The sequence below is a fragment of the Podarcis raffonei genome, chromosome 2, assembly GCF_027172205.1.
Source record: "Podarcis raffonei isolate rPodRaf1 chromosome 2, rPodRaf1.pri, whole genome shotgun sequence".
In the NCBI taxonomy this organism is placed as follows: Eukaryota; Metazoa; Chordata; class Lepidosauria; order Squamata; family Lacertidae; genus Podarcis; species Podarcis raffonei.
Window position 1 is genome coordinate 10038836 of NC_070603.1, and position 26577 is coordinate 10065412.

At 47.4% G+C, this 26577-nt stretch overlaps 3 protein-coding genes across 6 annotated transcripts in view; 1 reads left to right on the forward strand and 2 right to left on the reverse strand.

The window, feature by feature from the left end:
• ESPL1 (extra spindle pole bodies like 1, separase) overlaps nucleotides 1-364 on the reverse strand; it is a 41740-nt gene extending 41376 nt beyond the window's left edge. Inside the window, exon 1 of one of the 2 annotated variants that reach the window (XM_053373082.1) lies at nucleotides 242-361. The gene's annotated coding sequence lies outside the window, so the exon portion shown is untranslated. Of the gene's footprint in view, nucleotides 1-241 lie in introns of both variants that reach the window. The other variant, XM_053373088.1, reaches the window with a different exon arrangement.
• A 769-nt stretch (nucleotides 365-1133) lies between these two features.
• On the forward strand, nucleotides 1134-2652 carry LOC128406074 (pseudouridine-5'-phosphatase-like). Its single transcript, XM_053373128.1, has one exon. It carries the CDS (start codon nucleotides 1853-1855, stop codon nucleotides 2546-2548), a length of 696 nt encoding a protein of 231 aa, XP_053229103.1. The 5' UTR covers nucleotides 1134-1852; the 3' UTR covers nucleotides 2549-2652.
• Nucleotides 2653-9394: 6742 nt separating this feature from the next.
• Nucleotides 9395-18513, reverse strand: MFSD5 (major facilitator superfamily domain containing 5). Of its 3 annotated transcripts, XM_053373103.1 has the most exons (3): nucleotides 18405-18513; nucleotides 15122-15207; nucleotides 9395-11317 (listed from the first exon to the last, which is right to left on the reverse strand). In XM_053373103.1, the coding sequence occupies exon 3, from the start codon at nucleotides 11261-11263 to the stop codon at nucleotides 9905-9907; it is 1359 nt and encodes a 452-aa protein (XP_053229078.1). In that variant the 5' UTR covers nucleotides 11264-11317; nucleotides 15122-15207; nucleotides 18405-18513; the 3' UTR covers nucleotides 9395-9904. The 3 variants fall into 3 exon arrangements, with proteins under 3 accessions (XP_053229078.1, XP_053229082.1, XP_053229089.1); XM_053373107.1 differs by lacking the exon at nucleotides 15122-15207 and having other exon boundaries at nucleotides 18405-18509; XM_053373114.1 differs by lacking the exons at nucleotides 15122-15207; nucleotides 18405-18513 and adding an exon at nucleotides 13819-13843.
• Between the last annotated feature and the right edge of the window lie 8064 nt (nucleotides 18514-26577).

Below are 26577 nucleotides of genomic sequence, written 5' to 3' on the forward strand. Positions count from 1 at the left end.
CCGTCAGTACCTAAACCGAATTCCGCCCTGAGGGGCGTTCACACTGGCTCCAAAAAAACACACCCCACAACCCTCTTTCCAGGCTGGGCTCGGACTCCGCCACCTTTCGGGATAGAAAACCGGTTCGGTTTTTATATATATTCTATATATTCTCTGCCACTATAAGAAAAGACTCGGCTAGGATTCGGATTGCGCCGTGTAGACGCACCCCTCCCCCCCCCACACACTCCCAGTATATTACCCCCAGTCTCCCGACGACCCCTTGAAGTCGGCGGGGCCGCTTCCCTAACCGGCAGCCACGCGAGGCAAACAAGCGAGGAAGCCCGCAAGCGGAACCGCGCCCCGCGCGCTCCCCGTTCAAATCGGCGCCCGCGGCCAATCAACGTCGCCGCCTTGCAAGCCCCGCCTTTCCCGGGTTTCGCTTCCCCGCTGCGGAAACAGCGTAGCGCCTCGTGGGATTTGCTCCGGCTGCCCTACCTCCGGAATGCATTGCCGCTTTGCATAGGATCGCGTGTGTTATTGCTGCGGCCAATGATGGGCTACGGCGGACCTGTCGTCCATGGGTTTGAACTTACGAGAGGAGAGTCCGACTAAACTTTCTGATAGGAAGAGTGGAACGGTGGAGGTTTTAAAGCAGAGGTTGGATGGGTGGCCATCTGTCACGTTTGCTTTAATTGAGATTTATGCATCTCAGGGGTTGGACTAGATGACTCTCGGGGACCCTTCCAACTCTTCAGTTCTCTGATTTCCTTCCGCACGTGAAGGGGATCGGATCCTCGGCTCACCGTTCTTGCAGAAAGCTGGCGAAGTGGGTCTTGGTTGGGTTTTGATGTATTTTTAATCCTTGTTGGAAGCCGCCCAGTGTGGCTGGGGAAACCCAGCCATATGGGCGGGGTACAAATAATAAATTATTATTATTATTTTGCTCGGTGTTGCAGGTTTTTGTTACTTTCGCGTGCATTTATTGGGAGGGGAGGACATGGGCGTAGCCAGGATTTTTGTTAGGGAGGGCAGGCTTTTGTTGGGGGGGGGCAAAACCTCAGATTTGTATTGATTTTGATAGATTGGGGACAGCTGCCCACCTGCCCCCTCGGCTACGCCCACTGAAGAGGAGGAGACTGTTTTTTTTCACAGGGGAAATAGGACTGGACGTGCTCTTCTGGTGAACCGGCCGCCTCTCGCTTATGCATCCTGAGCATTTGCCATTATTTACCCAGGAGTAAGCCGCCCTGATTTTAAGGCGTCTTACTCCCAAGCAAGTGTCGCAGTAAAGGGGGAAGACCAAAGCCAATCGACAGTGCAGGAACAAATCATCCCCAATGTTGCCCTGCGCAAAAGGAACGGGTTGAAGTCCGTGGAGCTGGGCTTGGAGAACCTCTCGCCTTCTGGACTAACAATTCCCATCAGTCCCAGTTTGCATAGCAGCTGGGAGTCCAGTAGCCTGGATGCCCATAGGCTCTCCAGCCCCTGCAGGGAGACCTGCACGCACAGGGTCGCGGTGATCAAGAGATCGAGAGCCGTCGCTCTTTTGCACCACGGGCCCCCCTGATATTGCGGCCACCGCCAGCTTCTTTGGCCGCGATTGCTGCAAGCAGCCCACGGACGCCGTCGGTTCCCTAAGTGGGGAATCAGCTTTCAGAGGGGAAGTTGCGACAGTCAGAGCCAAAGGTGCTGCTGTTGCTGCCGCCACCTTAAAAGACGACATAGAATTGTCGGTGCAGTTTGCACAGCGGGGGTGAAATCATAGAAGCTGTCGGGGCAACGGCAGCGCGCGCGCGCGCGCCCCCTGGCTTACCTACCCAGCGGTTTTGCTCGACGGTTGTTGAGCTGCAACTGGTCGGAGGTCGACCTGATGGCCACCAGCTCCAAACCTCTCCAGCCCGTCACTCACGTCATTTTTGACCTGGACGGTACCCTTCTGAATACCGAAACCCTTTACACCGAAGTGATGAATGATGTGTGCGGCCGCTACGGGAAGCAGTTCACTTGGGAGGTGAAATCCTCCATCATGGGCAGAAGGGAAGCGGAAGCGGTGGTGATGATCCAAAAGGCCCTGGACCTCCCCATCAGCCCTGACCAAATCATGGAAGAAAGTAAGAAGAAGAAGAAAGAGTTGTTCCCCAAATCTGTGTTTTTGCCAGGCACAGAAAAACTAATCCGCCATTTGCATCAGCACAAGATACCCATCGCTGTGGCCAGCAGCTCCATTAAAGAGTCTTTTGACATGAAAACAGCCCACCACCAGGCCATATTTCAATTATTTCACCATATTGTGCTGGGAGATAACCCGGAAGTGAAGGCTGGCAAGCCAGCGCCTGATATTTTTCTGGTCTGCGCAAGGAAATTTGACCCTCCGGCCCCTCCAGAAAAGTGCCTCGTGTTTGAAGATGCGCCCAACGGGGTCAAGTCAGGTGTAAGTGCCGGCATGCAAGTGGTCATGGTTCCGGATGAACACCTGGCGAAAGAGTTAACCAAGGAAGCAACCCTGGTCCTCCCCTCCATGAGTGACTTCAAGCCAGAAATGTTCGGCTTGCCAAAATTTCAATGAGGGATACAGTTTCATGTTGACTGCGTTAATCTTGCCATATTGGAGAAAATAGCAAACTCCTTATTTTTTATTATTAAAAAGCTCATCAGCCCTATTATAAGTTATAGTCTCCATTTCTGCCAGCTCATTTATTGAAATCCGTGAATGGTAGAGAGAAAAAATGGGCCGTGCATGCTATGCCCCTCTTAGCAGCTGACTTCTGAAAGTCCCATTTTTGGCAGTAGCCCCTGCCCCTCCAAAGAGATTTGACACTGAATTGCAGAGCCACTTGGGGAATACCAGACAGGGGTGGAAAGGGGGCTGGGGAATCCTTGGGTGTGAATGCAAACATTTTTCAAAGCTCGCCTACTGTGTTAATAATAATAATAATAATTTTTATTTATACCCCCGCCCTCCCCAGCCAAGGCCGGGCTCAGGGCAGCTAACAAGCAATAATAAAAACAACTTAAATAAATACAACTTAAATACAACATTAAAATATTGAAATATTAAAATCCAGCCTCATCACAGGAGGAGAAAGGAAAAGAAAAAAGAAAGAGGGGGAGGGAATCAAACTGGCTCCAAGCCAAAGGCCAGGCAGAACAACTCTGTCTTACAGGCCCTGCGGAAAGAAATCAGGCCCTGGTCTCATGAGGCAGAGCGTTCCACCAGGCCGAAGCCAGTGTTGAAACGGCCCTGGCTCTGGTTGAGGCTAATCTAACTTCCTTAGGGCCTGGGACCACTAGGGTGCTGCTATTTATGGACCTTAAGGTCCTCCATGGGGCGTACCAAGAGAGGCGGTCCTGTAGGTATGAGGGTCCCAGGCCGTGAAGGGCTTTAAAGGTCAAAACCAGCACCTTAAATCTGACCCTGTACTCCACCGGGAGCCAGTGCAGCTGGAAAAGCACTGGGTGAATATGCTCCCATGGCAGAGACCCCGTGAGGAGCCTCGCTGCAGCATTCTGGACCTGCTGGAGTTTCTAGGACTATGTTGCTTTGTTTATCTTTCCACATTTTGCAATGATCTGCCTTCTGGTTTTATTTACTCATTTTTTTATTGCATTTGTCTCACGCCTTTATTAGCTTAAGGGAGCATGTGTGATTCTCCCATTCTCTAGAGATAGGTTAGGCTGAGATGGTGGACTGAGCCACCGACAGCTAGCTCTTTGCATGAACTGGGGATCTGAACTTGGGTCACCCAATGCTCTAGTCTCAACTCCCAAACGCTCCAAACATATAAAATCTGGATTGAAAGGGAGATGGCACAAAGTAGAAAACGTTATACTGCCACCAAAGTCTCATTTGTCTCAAGGATTATTGCCCGGTTAACTCTATACAATATAAACCGGAAAGCTTGGTCTTGTTTGTGTTTACAGAAGTACAGGTTTTTAAAAGTAATTTATAAGTAGTACGCTGTTTAGAGATCTCCGCCTCCAGTTTACATCTTTATGTTTATGAAGGACTACTCAGAATGTAACTAGAAATTTATAAATTTAAACTGAACCCTTCCTCCTGCAGCATGTTCTTAATCTAATAATAATAATTTTATTATTTATACCCCACTCATCTGGCTGGGTTTCCCCAGCCACTTGGGGCAGCTTCCAGCACACATAAAAACATAATAAAACATCAAACACTAAAACCTTCCCAATACAGAGCTGCCTCCTGATGTTTTCTAAAAGTTGTGTCGTTCTTTATCTCCTTGACATCTGATGGGAGGGTGTTCCACAGGGCGGGTGCCACTACCGAGAAGGCCCTCTGCCTGGTTCCCTTTAACTTCACTTCTCACAGCGAGGGAACTGCCAGAAAGCACTCAGAGCTGGATTTCAGTGTCCGGGCTAAATTATGGGGGTAGATTAGATGGCCCTTTTTGTTAGAAAAGTAAAAAATACTGCACCAGGACATTGCAGTAGCTACTGGGTGGTTGGGTATTACAGGGATTCTGCAGCGAGATAAAATAGCTCATTGGATGAAGAGCAGGTCCCACGGAAAACCCTTTATCTATCCACAAACTTGTCCCTACTCATCCTTTTACTTGGTGTAACATCTCTGCCAATAACCATTATTTTTGGCATTTCTCCCCCCAGTGCCAAAAAAGGCAACCTGCAGGAGCACTGCAAACTTACCTTTAGATACACCTTTTACAACACACACTTTGCAGGCTAGAAGTAGAATTACCACGTAATTCTTTCACAGGAATGGTGGCATTTATGGGTGTTGTTGCTTTTCATTACGTAGAGACTTCTATACCTTATGTGGAAAGACGACCAGCCCTATTAGGCAGATTGAGACAGCTGCCACAGGCCACACTGACTTGGGGTGTTACGAAAGGACAGGAAATGATTATTTTTACTCCCAGGAAGAGAGGGGGAGGCACTTGTGGGGTATTCTGTCTCGAGTGTTAAAGTCATGAGGTTGTTCTTGGGTGCTGTGAACACAATACAGTGGTACCTCGGGTTAAGTACTTAATTCGTTCCGGAGGTCCGTTCTTAACCTGAAACTGTTCTTAACCTGAAGCACCACTTTAGCTAATGGGGCCTCCTGCTGCTGCCGCGCCGCCGGAGCCCGATTTCTGTTCTCATCCTGAAGCAAATTTCTTAACCTGAAGCACTATTTCTGGGTTAGCGGAGTGTGTAACCCGAAGCGTATGTAACCTGAAGCGTATGTAACCTGAGGTACCACTGTAATGTGTTGGATCTGCCCCCAAGAGAGCTTCCTAATTTCCAGCACAGACAGAGGGGAAACTAAGGCTTGTTGCCTCTGTAAAATCTGTAGCATATAAAGTGCACTGGAAGAACCGTATAAGCAAGAGAAATAATTTGGGAATGGGGGTGGATTAATGCCTAAGGGTACTTTTGCACCTGAAGCAAAGCCTCTTCCCTTTAACAAGGGCTCACAACTGGAGATTGATAGCAGGAAAATGGCACACCCAATAGAATTGGCTGCCTAAAGCGACTACTCAATATTACTTTTATATTTTTGTATTTATTAGATTTATATACCGCACTTCATCATAAGATCTGAGTCACACTGCAAGTATGAAGGGCCACCTGGAAGGTTCTGTATCATTTCACCTTCTAGGGAGAACCACAAACAAATAAGCACCTTTCATACGCACCACAAATGCACAATACAACCATGCACCAGCATTCGAGCATTTATTTCATTCTGAATTAGAGATAGGTAAAGGTAAAGGGGCCCCTGACCATTAGGTCCAGTCGTGGCCGACTCGGGGTTGCGGCGCTCATCTCGCTTTATTGGCCAAGGGAGCCAGCGTACAGCTTCCGGGTCATGTGGCCAGCATGACTAAGCCGCTTCTGGCAAACCAGAGCAGCGCACGGAAACGCCATTTACCTTCCTTCCAGAGAGGTTCCTATTTATCTACTTGCACTTTGACGTGCTTTCAAACTGCTAGATTGGCAGGAGCAGGGACCGAGCAATGGGAGCTCACCCCGTTGCGGGGATTCGATCCTCTGACCTTCTGATCAGCAAGTCCTAGGCTCTGTGGTTTAACCCACAGCGCCACCCGCGCCCCGAATTAGAGATAGCCGAGCACAATTTTCAGCATGCGGTGGCAAATGTATGCGTGTGACAAACCCTCCAAAACAAATACCACCTGAACTAAGTTAGGTTGATAATTCTGGGCTGAAAGTAGGAACGGTCCAACAGGTTTGTCAAGTATGACTGCTCTTGCAACCCTCTCTGTACACAAGATGATGTTAATTGGGCAAGGATACTGCAAAGAGGGGATGCGGGTGGCGCTGTGGCTTAAACCACAGAGCCAGAAGGTCGGCGGTTCGAAGAAATAGCCAAATTAACAGCAAATATTCGACATCAGGGGGATGAAACATATCAAAAAGAATGGGGAAAATTTATGTTATATATAGAGAAGATGATGTGAAATAGGGAAACCAGTAGAATTAAAATAATATCTCATAACGGGAAAATACAGGAAATTTAGGTAAAGGTAAAGGTACCCCTGCCCGTACGGGCCAGTCTTGACAGACTCTAGGGTTGTGCGCCCATCTCACTTAAGAGGCCGGGGGCCAGCGCTGTCCGGAGACACTTCCGGGTCACGTGGCTAGCGTGACAAGCTGCATCTGGCGAGCCAGCGCAGCACACGGAAACGCCGTTTACCTTCCCGCTAGTAAGCAGTCCCTATTTATCTACTTGCACCCGGGGGTGCTTTCGAACTGCTAGGTTGGCAGGCGCTGGGACCAAGCAACGGGAGCGCACCCTGCCGCGGGGATTCGAACCGCCGACCTTCTGATCGGCAAGTCCTAGGCGCTGAGGTTTTACCCACAGTGCCACCCGCGTCCCTAACTACAAGAAATTTACTGGATAATAATATCAAAATGAATTAAAAATGTATATTAGGATTATTATTGAACAATATTTGTAAATGAATATAGACAGACAGCAAGAATTTGTATATATAGAAAGAGTTATTTGTTTACGGACATTTAATGGAAAAAATGAACAATCTTGTGGAAAACAAAGACAATGCAAAAAGTCAAAGAGGGCACAAAAAAGCCAGAAGAAGGAAGGAGGGAATCAGCTCGGGAGAGCAAGAACAAATGTGAAATATAATGTATGTGTATGTACAGTATGTAACTAAAAATTTCAATAAAGATCATCTGGAAAAAAAACCAAACCAAGTAGAACTGTCGCCCGTGAAAAAGATCAATTAAATCTCCACATAACTGCATTATTCTGATGAAAGCAAGCATGACTGGTTTTTCTTTAGGTGACACATCTGCATGGCAGAGCAGCACCATTTTAGAAAGAGCATTTCCTCCTGTGGGAGAGAGCATGCTGTACAAACGCCACAGATTCCTTTTCTGAAATGTTCCCGACGCCTGTGGTTTTTATCATTTATTTACTTTAGTAAGCTGCAATAATCTATACCGTAAATCGGAGCTAGCTTTGAAAACAAGATTTTATCAGTTAATGAACGACATGTTGCAACGACACTTGCATTGTGTAAGGGAATGAGTCACTCACGGAGAAGAGGTTTTAAGCCATGGGTGGGGAATCTGTGGTCCTCCAGATGTTGTACAACAAAGCACATCATTCTAGCCACCGGCTATGCTGGCTTGGGGCTGAAGGGAGCTGGGAGTCTGGTTACCCAGCCCTGATTTCAACAAAGCACTAAATCAGGCTTCCTCAACCTCAGCCTTCCATATGTTTTTAGACTACAATTCCCATCATCCCTGACCACTGGTCCTGCTAGCTAGGGATCATGGGAGTTGTAGGCCAAAAAACACCTGGAGGACCGGGGTTGAGGAAGCCTGCACTAAATGGAACCTTTGTGTCAAGAGGCAGACTGCCTGAGTATCAGGTGCATCTGAGAAAGCAGGAGTTTTCTGCCCAGCCATTGCTGGGAACAGAATTCTGGACCACATGAACCTTTGGTCTATGATTCTAAATCATAGTCTGGGAAAAGAATGCTACTGGCTGCAAGTCCTACCTGCGATCATCATCTGAGGCTGTTCTTTGTGTGCCTTCTCCACGAGAGGTCCAGAGGGTGGCAACACGAGAACGGGCCCTTTCTGCAGGGTCTCCTCGTTTGTGGAATAATCTCCCCAAGGAGGCTCGCATTCCTCTTCAACCAGGCCTTGGGCTGATTAATATTGTATGCCATTTTAAATGTGTCTGTAGGAGTAGATGGGAGGTTATGTGTTTATGTTTGTTATATATTTTGTTTTTATCTCTTTCTTTTTTTGCTGTGAACCTGAGATCTTTGGATGAAGGGTGGTATGCAAATTTAATAATAAACTAAACAATAAATTAATACCCACACTTTACCTGCTGTAAAGTGTCTCATACTGGTTATTAACAACTCTTACCACACCTCCACCTTTTTTGGTCTGAGCCTCTGTTACTATGAAAGCATTTTCATGCTATCTTTCCAAGTGTCCAGAGTGGCTGACACCCAGAGACTCAGCAGACGCTCATATTCATTTGTTACTCTCCGTAAACAGCATGAAAAACTTGAAACAAAAGCAAAAAAGTAGTAATCAGAAATTATTTTTTATTACTGTGCAGTCAAACAACGCCCAACTGCAGAAAAAAAGTAAAATACTCCAAGAAAGACTTGCAAAAGATCCTGACACCACATAAGGAATTCAAAATATTCCAGCTGTTAAACCAGGGATGGGTAACCTGTGGCTTTTCAGATGTGAGTTTTCCTTCTGCCAGAAGCCCCCTTCCCAATATCCCTTCAATAAACTCTCAATGCCTTCTCTGAGGCATGAGAAGACCCTGTGAGATATGAGAAGTAAAAACTGACTGCCTCTGCTGGTCTTGGCCAAGGCTGAAAGCACCTTCATATCAGCCTGGATAAGCTCATTTGGTTAGAGCACGGTGCTGATAACGCCAAGGTTGCAAGTTTGATTCCCGTATAGGATAGCTACGTATTCCTGCATTGCAGGGGGTTGGACTAGATGTTCCTCGGGGTCCCTTCCAATTCTACAATTCTATGATTTCTATCTCCATCTCAAGACATGTGCTAAAAGACAAACCTTTCATATTCTTTCACTTGATAACAGAAGTTGTGTTTCCTGTTACGGATCAAATTACGTGGAAAACCTTTCAGGTCCTCCTTTCTGCCCGTCCTCTAAAAATGTTGCAACTCTAAAATCAGTTATGTAGTAGGAAGGGAGAAGTTTGAGCAATACAGGGTCTTCATTCGTGCGCATGAAGGGTTTGCCCTCTCCCTTCCCTCCCACATCAGCATAGCCAATGGTCAGGAATGATGGGAACTGTAGTTACAGCATCCGAAGAGCCACCAATACTCAATCCTGGGCCTAAACTCTAAAGGCCTCACCATATATACCCCCCCCGCCCAAATAAACACTGAGAAGAGAAGCTTTATGTATTTTATTCTTTTCCAAAAGCAGAGGGTTGACAACATGGAATTTGGCTGACATTGTGAACAAGTTCAATACTGATAATGGATGGTCAGTCTATCAACCTCACTGCTCATTAAAAAAATAATAATAGAGGGCTGTGTCCTTTTAACCCATTACTTTCCACAATCTCACAATCTATCCAGGATGAAGTGGTAAGAAGCACTCCCCACACCCTCACACAAATTTTGGTAGCAGAAGTCAAGATGCCTCAGGAATCAAAAACTCCACGATGCAGAAAAGAAAGCTATGCTTGCCACAGATCAAGTCCGATAGGGATCAATCCTTATTGAAAAAGGCATAGAAAAGATTCTCCCATGCGGGGGAAAAGGACACACAAGACTCAGAAGAGACTCTTGTGTTCTCTCTGCAAAGTCCTTACCTATATACAGTACCAGCACTGTGATGTGCAACAGGCGACTGGCCAACTCCAGAGCAACTTCCCCCGAAGAAAAATCATCACGTATCAGAGCTCAGGAGAAGAGACCTCGCTTTGACCAGGCGGACTGGGCAACCTGAGCTCTGCGTTGTTACGGACCACCGTGAAGAGGCTCACGACGGCCAGGAGGGCCATCACCATCATGACAGAGCAGATGGTGAACATGTTCCTGGTGCCTGTTTTGTAGTCGCTGTCGTGGAGGATCAGCAGGCCGAGGCAGGCCAGCAGGTTGAGCGGGACGCGGAACCAGTGCATGACACCTGCCTGGTCCTTCTCAGGGATCACCTTCTGCCGCAGAAAACCCATGGAAGGGAAGTAGAGCCCGCAAGACAGCTCAATGAGCAGGAAGGCCAAGAAGGACTCGGAAGGGTTCTCCTGCCCAGGGTTGGTAGAGAAAGTCAGCATGAAGAGGGAGAAGAAGACCATCAGGACCGAGAGGGAAAGGATGTGCATGGGCTGCAGGTGGTATTTCTTGGAGGTTGCGACGCGGTAGAGCGATGAGCCTGCCATGCTGGCCGCCATGAAACTAGAGAAGACGATGCCCAGGGGTGGGTTGTGGGGATCCAAGACGGGAGTCCAAAGGAAGATGAAGATGTAGATGACACTCTCAAACAAAGCCTGGATGGTACCCAAAAGCAAGACCCGGCGGTCTGAGAGGAGGCACTTCAAGGCATCAGTGCAAGTCCTGGAGAGAGCCCTCTTCTTGCCATAATTTTCGTCCCAGTTCTTCATCGCCAGGACACCTGCCAGCATGAGAAAGGGGATGGAGACCATGAAAGGGGCCACCGGGCCCAGCCCCAGCCATTCGGCAAAGACGTTGGCTACCACGCCGGCTCCGATAGCGATGATGCCATTCCAAAAAGCCGCCTTGGAGAAGGTAGCGGGGATCCACTCAGCAGGGAAGTCGTGGCGTTCCACGTGCTCATGGACGTACCACGCCTCGAAGGCGGAGAAGAGCAGGGCAGTGGACAGCCCCCCTAATATCCTTCCCACAATGAGCACAAAATAATCCCAGGAGAGCTTTGTGAGGCAGCAGACGGAATAAGTCAAGGAGAAGAGGATGCAGGATTTCTTACGGCCCAGGCGGTCAACCAAGGAGCTGGAGACCAGCCCAAACAGCACGCTGGAGGCAAAGCCACAGACGTAGATGATGGTGATCTGAGCCTCCAAGAAGTGGTAGTGCTGGTACAGTTTATAGAGATAAGGTCCCTGCAGCCAATCAGCAGCAAGGGCCAAAAAGTAGACCTGGTAATAGTCTAGCTGGAACCGCAGGAAGGCTGGGTTGGAGCAAGACCTGCCGGTGATCTTGGAACGGCAGGCGGAGAACTCCAAGCCAATGCATATCAGCAGGAGGAAAGCAAAAGCAACATAGGCAGTGACCAGCATGGTGTTCTAAATCATCATGTGCAGCGCATCTCCCAATACCTGCTCCCAACACACCTGAAAGAGAAGAAGGCAAGAGATACGGATGTGACAATTTGCACTAGGCAGCTTTGCAGCAAGACTTGGAGGTGGGCAGAGCAGAGTTTATCTGTGGTGCATTTACACTTCTGAAAAAGCTTGGCACAAACTGTATGTACACTTTTGTGCGGTCTTAACACTTTCACGCACCCTGCACACTAAAGATGACACCCCACCCGACGCCTTGCACAGATAAATCCTCTAATCTCACCATTATGTTGGAAAGGCTGTGGAGAACGAGGTTCCTATATTCATGTATGGTGGGAGTGCCCTGTGGTCCATGCCTTTTGGGGAAAAGTTTTTAATCTGACCTCCAAAATCACTAAACAATCTATCCCTCCTAATTTGGCGCTTGCCTTATTTTGATTAGATTTGACCCCAAATTCTACCCTTAAATCTAAAGAATTAATTTCCTTTCTGTTCACAGCAGCTAGACTAGTTATTGCCCAACAATGGAAGGAAACTTCTAATATACCAATAGAGGCTTGTGTTAATAACATCTGGAGCATCACTCTGTCAAAACGCCTCACATACCATCAGTGACTTATCAAAGGCATCTCCGAAAAAGATACCTTTGACACAATCTGGTCTCCCTTTTTCTCTTCTATTGAAGAAGAACAGGATATTTTAATGCCACCATCATCACAGAAGTGTCTGTGGAGGGGATATATTGATTGAACATATATTGTATTATAACTTTTGAATACACGTTTTTAAATGCATGAATGACGACACCCCAAAACTTTGAACACATTTTGAAACAATGAGTACATTAAGTGAACAATTTATTGCCCAGCCATCTGCAACAAATGAGAGTTACCTCCAGGTAACCAAGAAGAAAGTTTTGTGTAAACTAGAAGAGGATCAACTTCTCCTTTCATGCTACTAATATTTATAATACACTGCTAAATGAGCCTTCCATTCATAAGCAATATAGCTCTAAGTACCAAAATGCTGGCTGTACACAACAAAAGACAAATCATCTTCAGGCTGTTTGTGAAGTGTCCTAGAGCAATGCTTCTCAACTGTTTTCTAACCCATGTTCCACCTTTGCAATTACAGAAACCCCACACCTCCCCTCTTATTTTAATTGCATTTTTAAATGGATGTAAATTTCATAAACTTGATTATTATTATTTTACTCATATTGTACATATTCTTTGGGAACACTCAGGTCCCACCCACCTGCCCAATATATTCATATGCTTCACTAGTGGAAAAACACTGTTCAAGAAGGACTCTAGGAGAGTAGTGGACTAGGTGAAACTTTGGTCTTCTCCAGCAGGGCAATTCTTATGTTCACAAGCTACATAGTGGTATTTCTGAGCATACAAGGTGGTGTGCGTGTAACAACAGGGCTAGCTTCCACGTGTACTTTAGCTTATCTTTCAATCAACAGACTAGAATTGCAAACGAGACAGAGTGTAAAAGCATAAGCATATGGAGATTAGAGGCAAAAAGGGGTTAAGGAACCTAATGTTCCCTAACCTAACCAGGGACGCGGGTGGTGCTGTGTTCTAAACCACTGAGCCTCTTGGGCTTGCCGATCAGAAGGTTGCCAGTTCGAATCCCCATGATGGGGTGAGCTCCTGTTGCTCTGTGCCAGCTCCTGCCAACCCAGCAGTTCGAAAGCACACCGGTGCAAGTAGATACAGTGGTGCCTCGCAAGACGAAATTAAATCGTTCCGCAAGTTTTTTCTTCTTGCGAGTTTTTCATCTTGCGAAGCACGGTTTCCCATAGGAATGCATTGAAAATCAATAAATGCGTTCCTATGGAAACCGCCTTCAGACCAGGTCCGGGGACAGTCTGTCCCCCGACCTCTTCTGAAGACTGGGGGGGGGGGTAAGGGCTTTTCTTCCCACCGCCAGCCTTCAGAAGGCTGTTCTGAAGGCTGGCGGTGGGAAGAAAAGCCTTTCTCCCCACCTCCCACCCCGCAAGCTCCGGGGACAGGAGGGCTTTGCTCCCGCCCGCCAGCATTTTAAAAGCCCCCAGGACAGCGGAGACTTCGCTGCCGCCCGCCAGCATTTTAAGATCGCCCCGGGACAGCGGAGAAGCCTCCGCTGTCCCGGGAAGGCAGGTGGGGGGGAGCAAAGACTTTTGCCCCCCGCCGGCCTTCAGAAGAGGTCGTGGGCGAAAGTCTTTGCTCCCGATGGCCAGCATTTTAAAAGCAGTCCGGGATAGCGGGAAAGCGCAACACGCTTCCCTGCTATCCCGGACCGCTTTTAAAATGCTGGCGGTGGGGAGCAAAGCCTTTCGGTCCCCGCCAGCCTTCCTGGACCTCTTCTGAAGGCCGGAGGGGGGCGAAAGGCTTTGCTCCCCACCGCCAGCATTTAAAAGAGGTCCCCGGAGATTTCCCTATGGGCTTTCTTCTTGCGAAGCAAGCCCATAGGGAAATTCGTCTTGCGGAACGACTCAAAAACGGAAAACTCTTTCGTCTTGCGAGTTTTTCGTTTTGCGAGGCACCACTGTAAATAGGTACCGTTGTGGCGGGAAGGTAAATGGCGTTTCCGTGTGCTCTGGTTTCCGTCACGGTGTTCCATTGCACCAGAAATGGTTTAGTCATGCTGGCCACACGACCTGGAAAGCTGTCTGTGGACAAACGCTGGCTCCCTTGGCCTGAAAGCAAGATGAGCGCCGCAACCCCATAGTTGCCTTTGACTGGACGTAACCATCCAGGGGTTCTTTACTTTTTACCTAACCTATAACCTCAAGATTGTCCTGGACTTCTAACTGGCATCACTTCCAGCCAGCATGGTCAGAGATGAAGCATCGAACATTATCTGGAGGGCTGAAGACTCTCCACCCCCAGGACAGGGGAATGGGGAGCAATGCTGGGCATTCAAGCCCAAGTGAGAAGGGAAGAGACAGCTTTGTTCTACTGATAAAGCCAAATTACTTTAAGATTTCCCCCCACCACCATGACAGATACAATCCATGCCTCCCCCCACCCCCACTCCTCAAAGCTAAGAAAGAGAATTTGAGTGAGCCTGAGGTTACTAGAGGCTGCTACAGCGAAGTATTCCTCATGCTGTTTCAAATGCTTCCCATATGAGCAGTGAAAAACAAGCTCAACCAGCTAAACTCGCCATCTCCTCCACCACACAGCTTGGGAGCAATCAAGACAGTAAAACTGTCTCCCAAGGACTCCTTTGCAGCCTGTTATTAAAATGTCTGTAATACCTCTACAGCCAGGAGGCAGAAGCCACTAAAAATATCCGAGAGTGTAATATTATTGCAGCAATCCTGAATTACAACTTTCCTACAACTCAGCTATGGAGCTTGTAGCTCTCATGTTAACCTGATAAGGATCAACAGCCACACCTTACCTCTATGCAAATATTAACAATGAAAACCAGAAAGAGCAATTTAAACTCATTACTTCAGAAAGCAATTGTAAACGCATAGTTTCCTCACAAGCCCATGTTTTGCCTCCATAACCTTCCATTGTATAACTAATTATCACTGATCCCTAAAAATGTGAATCTCTCTATTTACTGGTCAAACCCTATGCAGGTTTTCAATTTATGCTCAACTCCTCACCAGATTCATGGCATCAGATTCATCTCCAGTGCCTGTAGGAGATTATCTTTAGAACAGAACAGCCACCTGCATTTTAGGAGAATAGAGGAACTAAGAGTATTTTATTTTCCCAAGCTTTAAAGGAACAGCACAGTTTAGATCTAAAGAAAGCATGAAGGGGCTTACTTGGCTTTTGCAATCAGATTTAGGAAAGCGTGGAAGTGTGGCAACCTAAAACCAGTGCTTTTTTAGGGAGAACTCACCAGAACTCAGTTCCAGCACCTCTCAGGTGGGTTCCAGCACCTCCCAGGTAAGTTCTGGCAGCTCTCAGGCGGGTGCCATTGCCATTCTAAAAGAAAGAGAGAGGTGTTCATGGTGAGTTCTGGCACCTCATTTTCTGGAAAAATAGCACAGCCTAAAACCACGTAATACCTTATTTGTTTTTTAACTGTGATTTATTAACTCAAAAGTATTAGTTACAGAAAATACACTGTACTAACAACACAGTCCTGTGCACCCAGAGTGGCTGGAGCAACCCAGTCAGATGGGCAGGGTACAAATAATAAAATTATTATTATTACTGGGAAGTATGTCCCATTTAACTCAACGGGGCTTACTTACAGGAGGCAAGTGTGCAGCCTAAGCAAATTAAGGCAGGCAATGCCAACACCGTGTCCTCAAAACAATTCATGTGTACAGATTTACCGTATTTTTTGCACTATAACACTCACTTTTTTCCTCCTAGAAAGTAAGGGAAAATGTCTGTGTGTGTTATGGAGGGAATGCCTATGGGTGGCGGGGGGATCTGCTGCAGTCGTGAGCAGAGGATCCATGGTTCCCCTTCCTTCCCTCCTTCGTGGCTTGCTTTGAAACAGCAAAGCGGGAGAAGAGCCGCTGAGTGGGGAGGAGAGGGGGACAGAGAGCCTGCTTGCTTTAAAGGAGCAAAGTGGGAGAGGAGAAGAGCCTTCTCCCCTTATACCCCTCTTCTACATTATTAGCAGCATCCTTCTCCACACACCCCACGCGTGCTCCTTGTCCCTTGTGTGCTTTTCCTTCCCTCCTCACTTAAAACGTGGTTACAAACCACGGATCAACATGGATCCTCAGGATTTTTGCACTGGGTCACCCCAAATTCACCATCAGATCACATAGCATGTCCATGGCTATATCTTGCACCAAAAAAATCATGCACCCACTGTTGCCTGGGGTGCAAAAACGTGGTTACAAAGCATGGATCCACATGGATCCTCAGGATTTTTGCATTGGGCTACTCCAAACTCACTGTCAGATCACATGTCTGTGGCCACAGCATGAACCACAAAAATCATACATCCACTGTTTCGTTTAGAATATTTTTTTTCTTGTTTTCCTCCTCTAAAAACTATGTGCGTGTTATGGTCGGGTGTGTGTTATAGAGCGAAAAATACGGGTAGGTTAAGCTATTAGCTCCCATGCCACAGCAGCTCAGGAACAGAAGACACTTTGGCTAAGCCTGAGAGGGGGGCAGGCTTCGATACACCTCCTCCCCATATAGCCCACACCTCCTCCCCATATAGCCCAAATCCCTACACACACATAGTAGGATGGCGCTTCTGAGGCGAAACAGAGAAAAGTTCTCTCCACACCACTACCCAGGGGAGATGGCTGCATGCAGAGCTAGGGTTGTCACCTGTCCTGTATAATTCAGGATTGTCCCATATTTCAATGCAAAATGCTACAAAATGTATTGCTAGTTCAGGTCTTTTCTCTCTTTCTATCCAGGTCAGCCTGGATAGCTCAGTTGGTCAGAGTGAGGTGCTGATAACGCCAAGGTTGCAGGTTCCATCCCCGTATGGGATGGCTGCATATTCCTGTACTGCAGCGGGCTGGGACTCGATGATCCCCCGGGTCCCTTCCGACTACAGTGGCCCCTCGGGTTAAGAACTTAATTCGTTCTGGAGGTCTGTTCTTAACCTGAAACTGTTCTTAACCTGAAGCACCACTTTAGCTAATGGGGCCTCCTGCTGCTGCCGCACCGCCGGAGCACGATTTCTGTTCTCATCCTGAAGCAAAGTTCTTAAGCTGAGGTAATATTTTTGGGTTAGCGGAGTCTGTAACCTGAAGCGTATGTAACCTGAAGCGTATGCAACCTGAGGTACTACTGTACATACATGATGATAATGATAATAATAATAATTTATTATTTATACCCCGCCCATCTGTCTGGGTTTCCACATGATTCTACGATTCTCTCTGTCCCTCTCTCTGCCAAGTTAGGGAACCTTTCCAAAGGCGGGTGTGCGAAACGTCATGCAACGGAGTCAAGCGCAGCCAGATTTACAAATTCATATTGTGTGTAAGAACCTTTTAATGAGGGTGAAAGAGAGCGCAAAATATGGTCTGAAGCTCAACATCAAAAAAACGAAGATCATGGCCACTGGGCCCATCACCTCCTGGCAAATAGATGGGGGGAAATGGAGGCAGTGAGAGATTTTACTTTCTTGGGCTCCATGATCACTGCAGATGGTGACAGCAGCCACGAAATTAAAAGATGCCTGCTTCTTGGGAGAAAAGCAATGACAAACCTAGACAGCAGAGACATCACCACCTTGCCAACAAAGGTCCGTATAGTTAAAGCTATGGTTTTCCCAGTAGCGATGTATGGAAGTGAGAGCGGGACCATAAAGAAGGCTGATCGCCAAAGAATTGATGCTTTTGAATTCTGGTGCTGGAGGAGACTCTTGAGAGTCCCATGGACTGCAAGAAGATCAAATGTATCCATTCTTAAGGAAATCAGCCCTGAGTGCTCACTGGAAGGACAGATCCTGAAGCTGAGGCTCCAGTACTTTGGCCACCTCATGAGAAGAGAAGACTCCCTGGAAAAGACCCTGATGTTGGGAAAGATGGAGGGCACAAGGAGAAGGGGACGACAGAGGACGAGATGGTTGGACAGTGTTCTCGAAGTTACCAGCATGAGTTTGACCAAACTGCGGGAGGCAGTGGAAGACAGGAGTGCCTGGCATGCACAATTGTGTGTGAGTGATAAGATTGTACAGTGGTACCTCGGGTTACAGACGCTTCAGGTTACAGACGCTTCAGGTTACAGACCCCGCTAACTCAGAAATAGTACCTCGGGTTAAGAACTTTGCTTCAGGATAAGAACAGAGATCGTGCTCCGGCGGCAGCAGGAGGCCCCATTAGCTAACGTGGTGCTTCAGGTTAAGAACAGTTTCAGGTTAAGAACGGACCTCCAGAACGAATGAAGTACTTAACCCGAGGTACTACTGTAATGGATTGGGGGGGGGAGGGGAAATAAATCGCACCCCAGAACAAAGGTGGCAGCCCTAATGCGAGAGTGTCCTCCAACCGCATTTCCAGAGCGGGAAGGGGAGGAAGCAACACGCCCTTCCCCGACCCCCGCTTCTCGCAGGGCCCCCTCCCCACATTCCTGCCCCGCCAACGAGGTCGCCTCTCTCGCCCAGCCCTCTTCGCTTCCGACCCTTCGGCCTGAGGGAGGGGAATTCCCCTCCCCCAGCCGCCCCCCCCCCGCCCCTTCCCTTTACCTACCTGCATGGGTCTCTCTCCGGCTCCCCTCCCCTCAGTCCCCTTCTCTCCGCCTGGGGGAGCTCAGGCTGCATGCCCGACGCCTCGCTTCCGCTTCCGGAGCCGCCGCGCTGCCTGTCACGTGGCCGCCGGCCGCGCGCTCGGCCTGTCGCGAGGCCGCCCCCTGGAGGCGAGCGCCGCGAATGCAGGCTGCTTTGCGGTGCGAACTGTTTTAAGCGCCCGGTCCGTCCTGCTTTTTATTTAATACAAATTTAATTTAGCAGCAGCAGCAATAACAACATGAAGAATTTCTTTTGCATCTCTTGTAAGAAGAGGATTTAATTTTTATGCCGCTCCACCACGTATTACAAAAAGTACCTCTAAAGAAAGCTGAAGCGGTGGCGGACAGTTCCAACCAAAATATGGCAAAAAATACGCAGGTACATAAAAAACAACAACATTGCATTAATACGAAATCTAGAGAAGAAACTTTTTAATATAAAATAATGGAAATGGTTTATTGAATATTTACAGACTGTAAACAGATAAGAACATTGGCAGGTGTATTGTAAGAACCAGCAGTTTTATAAGAGTATGTATTTAAAGGAGATGAATAAATGAACAAATTGAGTTAATTTGGATTGGCAGAAAATAATAAAAATGAACTTAAGGAACCGCAGAAAGAGGGGGAAGGAAGTCAAGTTTTGAAATGTTAAAATTACACACACTCTCTCTGTCTCTCTCTCTCTCTATGGCTAACATGTGAAATGGGATAATCAATTCGTTTTTCTCTTCAGCCTCCAGGTTCTCACTGAGAAAGTGGGTAGAGAAATGTTTGGGCCCCCCCTCTCCTAACACTACTGTACTGGAAATTATCGTAGAAATGAGCAATTGGAAGGGACCCGTACGGTCATCTAGTCCAACCCCCTGCGATGCAGGACTATGCTGCTGCCCCATATAGGGATCGAACCTGCAAGCTTGGCGTAATCAGCACCACACTCTAACCAACTGAGGTATCCAGGTCCACTTGTGGACATCAATGAAGCAGGACCAATAAAAGGAAGTACAGTGGTACCTCAGGTTACAGACACTTCCAGGTTACAGACTCTACTAACCCAGAAATAGTGCTTCAGGTTAAGAACTTTGCTTGAGGATGAGAACAGAAATCGTGGTCCGGCGGCGCAGCGGCAGCAGGAGGCCCCATTAGCTAAAGTGGTGCTTCAGGTTAAGAACAGTTTCAGGTTAAGAACGGACCTCCAGAACGAATTAAGTTCTTAACCCGAGGTACCACTGTACTTCCTTCATGTGGCACATAGTTAAACTTTGGAACTCGCTTGGGGATCATCCACACTTCTGCTTTTTCCTGTGCCTAGAAAGCACTGTTTACTACTTGCCCTGTGCATTCTAGGCACAGGTATATGTTGTTTTGCCTTTGCTTCCCTCTGGAAAACGCTAAATTGGAACACATGGCACTCTGCAGAAAACCTAATTGCTGTTTTCTCCCCTGATTCAGCCCTAAACTACGTTTTTCCAGGAAAAAGCGGTGAAGCAAACGGAAATGTAGATTAGCCCTTGGATGGTTTTCAAAAGAAGGGTCGGATGAATTTATGGAGGACAAGGCTGTGTCATTGGCTGGCTTCTAGCCACAATGGCTATGCGCAGCAGGCGTGGGAAAACGGTGGCCCTCCAAAGGTGGCTGGATTGCAACTCCAGACTTTTTTTTCTTAATAACTTTTTTATTCAAAATTATCCAGAAACATATCATCCTTATTCCCCCCATTTTTCCTCCCTCCCCCTCCCTCCCCCCACAGAACTCGCCCACCCCCCAACTTCCCTCAGTTCCAGTCTTTGATTTCTCTAAAAATGCTGTTTTCTGCATGTTACACAGTTGTATAGATCCTCAAACTATTTAGCTGATTATTATCAGTAACAAGTTTGTGAATGTTTATTCAAAACCAGCCAAGGAGTCCATTTCACTTTGTTGTGTCTTCAAACACTTTGTAAAGGGTTCCCATTCATCCTTAAAGTCACAGTTATCCTTGTCCCGTAGCTTGTATGTCAGTTTTGCCAGTTCTGCATAGTCCATCAATTTTTCTTGCCATGATTCTTTAGTTGGGGTTTCTTCAGTCTTCCATCCTTGTGTTATTAAAACTCTCGCGGCCGTTGTTGCATACATGAAGATGTTTTTCAGCTTTTTTGGCAGATCTTTCCCTACAATTCCTAATAAACTCCAGTCTTAAATGGTGGTGCCTGCTGGGGCTGATGGAAATTGGAGCCCAACAATATTTGGAGGGATACAGGTTCCTCTTCATGGAAGTACGGCACCACACTTTCCCCCGTTCATTTCAATGCAAAGAAATCAGGTTGCAAATAATGGAAGGGGAAGTGATCAATAACATACCGTTTGGAAACTGAAAGCAAGAACAACTGTGAATACCAATTGTATTTGCTGGATTGAAATTCCATTCCGGACATGGAACAAAAGAGCAAACATTTGGCTGCTTGGAACAAAATGGCTAGGTTGTGCTCAGGTGTGAAGTAAGAGTTTGGTTGACTGGGGCCATCCACCAATATTTCATGGCAGCCTTCCCTCCAAAATGCATCAAACTCCCACACAAGCAATGAATGAAGTTGCATCACTGATGTTTCTTTTTCTTTACTGAACTGATTTTCCAGTTTATTTGTTTTTTTAAAGATACAGGCTGGAATTATTATCATGATTACATTATCAGCCTGGACACTGAGATCCAGCACCGAGGGCCTTCTGGCGGTTCCCTCATTGTGAGAAGTGAGGTTACAGGGAACCAGGCAGAGGGCCTTCTCGGTAGTGGCCCCTGCCCTGTGGAACGCCCTCCCTTCAGATGTGAAGGAAATAAGTAGCTATCTTTAAAAGACATCTGAAGGCAGCCCTGTTTAGGGAAGTTTTTAATATTTAATGCTGTATTGTTTTTAACACTTGATTGGAAGCCGCCCAGAGTGGCTGGGGAAACTCAGCCAGATGGGCGGGGTATAAATAAATTATTATTATTATTATTATTATTATTATTATTATTATTATTATTATTTGGATGGTGTAATAAACAACAACACCTTGTGTATGTATGAGCAGCCACGATTCCACAACAAATCTCCAATCATGAAGCACCCTAACTGTCAGTACGGAAAGACCATGCAAGCATGGACTACAGTGGTCCCTTGGTTCTCAAACGCCTTGATACTCAAACATCTTGGAACCCAAACACTGCAAACCTGGAAGTAAGTGTTCCGGTTTATGAACTGTTTTCGGAAGCCAAACATGCTCCATTTTGAGTGCCACACTTCTGTTTTGAGTGTTACGCTTCCGATTTGAGTGTTACACTGAGTTCTTTCTATTTTTGCTATTTATTTTATGTTTTTGTTTTTTGTGGCTCTTGTTTTTGTGACTGTGTGGAACCTAGTTCAGCTACTGATTGATTGATTGTGTGACTGCAGTACATTGTTTATTGCTTTCATTTTATGAACCAATGGTCTCGTTAGACAGTAAAATTCATGTTAAATTGCTGTTTTAGGGGTTGTTTTTAAAAGTCTGGAATGGATTAATCCATTTTGTATTACTTTCTATGGGAAAATGCTCCTTGGTTTTGGAACGCATTGGTTTTGGAACGGACTTCTGGAACGGATTAAGTTTGAGGACCAAGGTACCTCTGTAAAGTCTTTTAACGTTGTTTCAAAGCTTCAATTTATATGCTTATCCACTAGGTGGCAGAAAATCCACAGTGAAGTAGTCTGTAGTTCAACATGGCGAGATTGCCATGTGTTTTGTTTTATGGGAGGTGAAAGGTGCACTGGGACAGAGGCTATATAACTACCTTGGCCCTGGCTGCAGTACTTGGGAGTCAGTGTTGATTTGAATTGCCTTCAATGCACATCTGGCTCGTGCTGTCTGCTCTGAATCCCATCTGGGGATTCATCTGCACAAGGAAAGTTAATGCGGTTAATTTCCTCCCTGCCAGCTCTGCTACCAATTGCACTAAAACACACGTGTTAATAAGAACCCAGTGAGTCGAACATCTGGCACCCGTGCTTTGAAATGCGCCTTCCCCCGAATAATATTATTAATTCCCCCAAATAAAATGATTAATTATTGTTAGCGAAGCTACAGGGAACCAGGCACCTCGGTAGTGGTTTTTTAGGCTTTTACTCTGTTTTTACTAAGTTTTAAATGCCTTTACTATGTTTTTATATATGCCGTAAGCCACCCAGAGTGGCTGGGGAAACCCAGCCAGATGGGTAGGGTATAAATAATAAAAAATTCTTCTTCTTATCATTGTCATCCTGGGAACTGTAGTTCATTGAGTGTGCTGGGAATTGTAGCTCTGTGGTAGGCAAACTACAGATCCCAAGAATCTGTGGGGGAAGAAGAGTGCTTTAAGTGTGGGCTATGGCTGTGCCCTATTAAACTAACTAAAGTTTTTTGCTGCCAGGGAATACAAAATTCCAACCTTCATTCTCATTTGTGGCTTTGTGACCTCCTTTACTGTTCTGCACTATTTTGTACTCTTGGTTTTGTGTGTTTGCATGTAGGATTGCTGCTTCTTTACAGGCTGTTAGGGATGCAAGCATTAAACAGGTGATTCCATCTCTGTCTCCAAGAAGCTGTCTGTGTCTGCCGAATGTTTATCTGCTACAACTCGGTACCTCGGGTTAAGTACTTCATTCGTTCCGGAGGTCCATTCTTAACCTGACACTGTTCTTAACCCGAAGCACCACTTTAGCTAATGGGGCCTCCTGCTGCCGCCGCGCCACCACTGCACGATTTCTGTTCTCATCCTGAAGCAAAGTTCTTAACCCGAGGTAATATTTCTGGGTTGTTGTTGTCGTTTAGTCGTGTCCGACTCTTCGTGGCCCCATGGACCAAAGCACGCCAGGCACTCCTGTCTTCCACTGCCTCCCGCAGTTTGGTCAGACTCATGTTTGTAGCTTCGAGAACATTGTCCAACCATCTCGTTCTCTGTCGTCCCCTTCTCCTTGTGCCCTCCATCTTTCCCAACATCAGGGTCTTTTCCAGGGAGTCTTCTCTTCTCATGAGGTGGTCAAAGTATTGGAGCCTCAGCTTCAGGATCTGTCCTTCCAGTGAGCACTCAGGGCTGATTTCCTTCAGAATGGATAGGTTTGATCTTCTTGCAGTCCATGGGACTCTCAAGAGTCTCCTCCAGCACCATAATTCAAAAGCATCAATTCTTTGGCGATCAGCCTTCTTTATGGTCTAGCTCTCACTTCCATACATCACTACTGGGGAAACCATAGCTTTAACTATACGGACCTTTGTTGGCAAGGTGATGTCTCTGCTTTTTTTTTGCTTCCCCCCCCTGCTTTTTTAAGATGCTGTCTAGATTTCTGGGTTAGCGGAGTCTGTAACCTGAAGCGGATGTAACCTGAAGCATATGTAACCCAATGTACCACTGTACACATTTCCCATCAGGGGAAAAAACCACAATAGTTCGCAATGCGTTATGTGCTTGTGCATGATTGCATTCTCCTGTAGGCCATATTAGGAAAATAGTACTATTTGTAAATTCACAGTCATACCTCGTGTTGTGCTAGATTCATGTTGCGTCTTTTCAGCTTGCGAACACGGCAAACCCGGAAGTGTATACAGTCATACCTCAGGATAAGTATTTTCGGGTTGTGCTCCGCGCGACGTTACATCCGGGTTTCACCCCTCGTGCATGCACAGACGGTCAAAACGATGTCACACGCATGCGCGGAAGCTGAGAAACATGACCCGCAGACGCGCAGTTGCGTCTTACGTTCTATTCAGGATGTGAACGGGGCTCCAGAACGGATCCCGTTCACATCCCGAGGTACCACTGTACTTCTGGGTTTCGCCGCACATGCACAGAAGTGGTGCTCTAGTTACAGACTTTTCAGGGTACGAACAGCACCCCGGAACGGATCGAGTCCGTAACTAGAGGTTCCACTGTACAGTGGTTCCTCAAGTTTTTTCTTCTTGCGAGTTTTTTGTCTTGCGAAGCACGGTTTCCCATAGGAATGCATTGAAAATCAATCAATGCGTTCCTATGGAAACCGCCTTCAGACCAGGTCCGGGGACAGTCTGTCCCCCGACCTCTTCCGAAGGCTGGGGGGGGGGGACAAGGGCTTTTCTTCCCACCGCCAGCCTTCAGAAGGCTGTTCTGAAGGCTGGCGGTGGGAAGAAAAGCCCTTCTCCCCACCTCCCGCCCCGCAAGCTCCGGGGACAGGAGGGCTTTGCTGCCGACTGCCAGCATTTTAAAAGCCCCCGGGACAGTGGAGACTTCTCCGCTGTCCCGGGGCGATCTTAAAATGCTGGCGGGTGGCAGCGAAGCTTTCGCTGCCGACCCCCAGCATTTTAAAAGCCCCCGGGACAGCGGAGGTCTTCTGAAGGCAGGCGGTGGGCGAAAGTCTTTGCTCCCCCCCGCCTGCCTTCAAAAGCCGTCTGGGATAGCGGAGAAACGCGCTGCGCTTCTCCGCTATCCCGGGAAGGCAGGCAGGGGGGAGCAAAGACTTTTGCCCCCTGCCGGCCTTCAGAAGAGGTCCAGGACCTCTTCTGAAGGCCGGCGGTGGGCGAAAGTCTTTGCTCCCGACGGCCAGCATTTTAAAAGCGGTCCGGGATAGCGGGAAAGCGCAGCGCGCTTCCCTGCTATCCCGGACCGCTTTTAAAATGCTGGCGGTGGGGAGCAAAGCCTTTCGGCCCCCGCCGGCCTTCCTGGACCTCTTCTGAAGGCCGGAGGGGGGCGAAAGGCTTTGCTCCCCACCACCAGCATTTAAAAGAGGTCCCCGGAGATTTCCCTATGGGCTTTCTTCTTGCGAAGCAAGCCCATAGGGAAAATCGTCTTGCGGAACGACTCAAAAACGGAAAACTCTTTCGTCTTGCAAGTTTTTCGTTTTGCGAGACGTTTGTCTTGCGAGGCACCACTGTACTAAAATAGTAAATTATGCAAAAATATGCAAAAATGTGTAAGAGATCTTATTTTTCTCCCAGCATACCACTGGGGTAAGCTGAGACACAGGTTTACCCTAAGGAAGATTATATTACAGTGGTGTCTCAGGGTACATACGCTTCAGGTTACAGACTCCGCTAACCCAGAAATAGTGCTTCAGGTTAAGAACTTTGCTTCAGGATGAGAACAGAAATTGTGCTCCGGCAGTGCAGTGGCAGCAGGGGGCCCCATTAGCTAAAGTGGAGCTTCCGGTTAAGAACGGACCTCCGGAACGAATTAAGTTCTAACCCGAGGTACCACTGTATATGGCTTCAGTAACAGGGTCAGCTCCACAAATCAAAGCGGTCATCTGGGGACACATGGCATAAGGTGATCCAGCAAGTAAACAGCTCCCAAGCTATTAAGGGCTTTATATGCTAATAGCAACACCTTGAACTTGACCTGGTAGCAGATTGGGAACTGTTGAACTTTGATTGATCTTAATACACATGAACCAAATCAGAGCCTGGATTTGGAATCGGAGACCCTTCTCCATTTGCCCCCTGCGAGGAAGATGTAGGGGGTGGTGACCTGAGAAAGAGCCTTTTCAGTGGTGTCCCCCTCCCCAATTTGTAGGATGCTCCCATCAGGGAAGCACATCTGGCACCATCACTATCTGTTTTTAGGCACCAGGTAGAAACATTTTTATTCACCTAGGCTTTTGGACCTGAAATTGGAGAGTGAGGCATGCGCAAGTGGCGGAACCCGGAAGTAACGCACTCCGTTACTTCCGGGTTGCTGCGGAGCGCAACTCGAACGCGCTCATCCCGAAATACATTCAACCCGAGGTATGACTGTACTGTTGCTATGGCCATTGGCTAATGCGAATAAAGTTTTATCTTATCTTATCCTTATCCCATGTTAGCCTTTCTCATTTAAAGCGGGTGCAGGGAACCTTTGGCTCTCTAGATGTTGCTGAACTACAACTCCCATTATCCCTGGCTATGCACCACGCTGCCCGGGGCTGATGAGAGCTGGAAGCCAGCAGGACTTAGAGGGCACTCTGTGTTGGCTACTGCTGATCTAGAAGTATTTACACTTTCTGGGCAGCCGCCAGATCCTTCCTGCATTCTGTACAACCTGTAGTGCATAACTGGGGCTAAAGAAATCAGCTGTAAACAGCCACAGCCAGGGGTTTCACGAAGCCGCAGGCAGCCCAGGCACATTGTGTGCCGCTGTGTCTCTGGGAAGCCACTCGG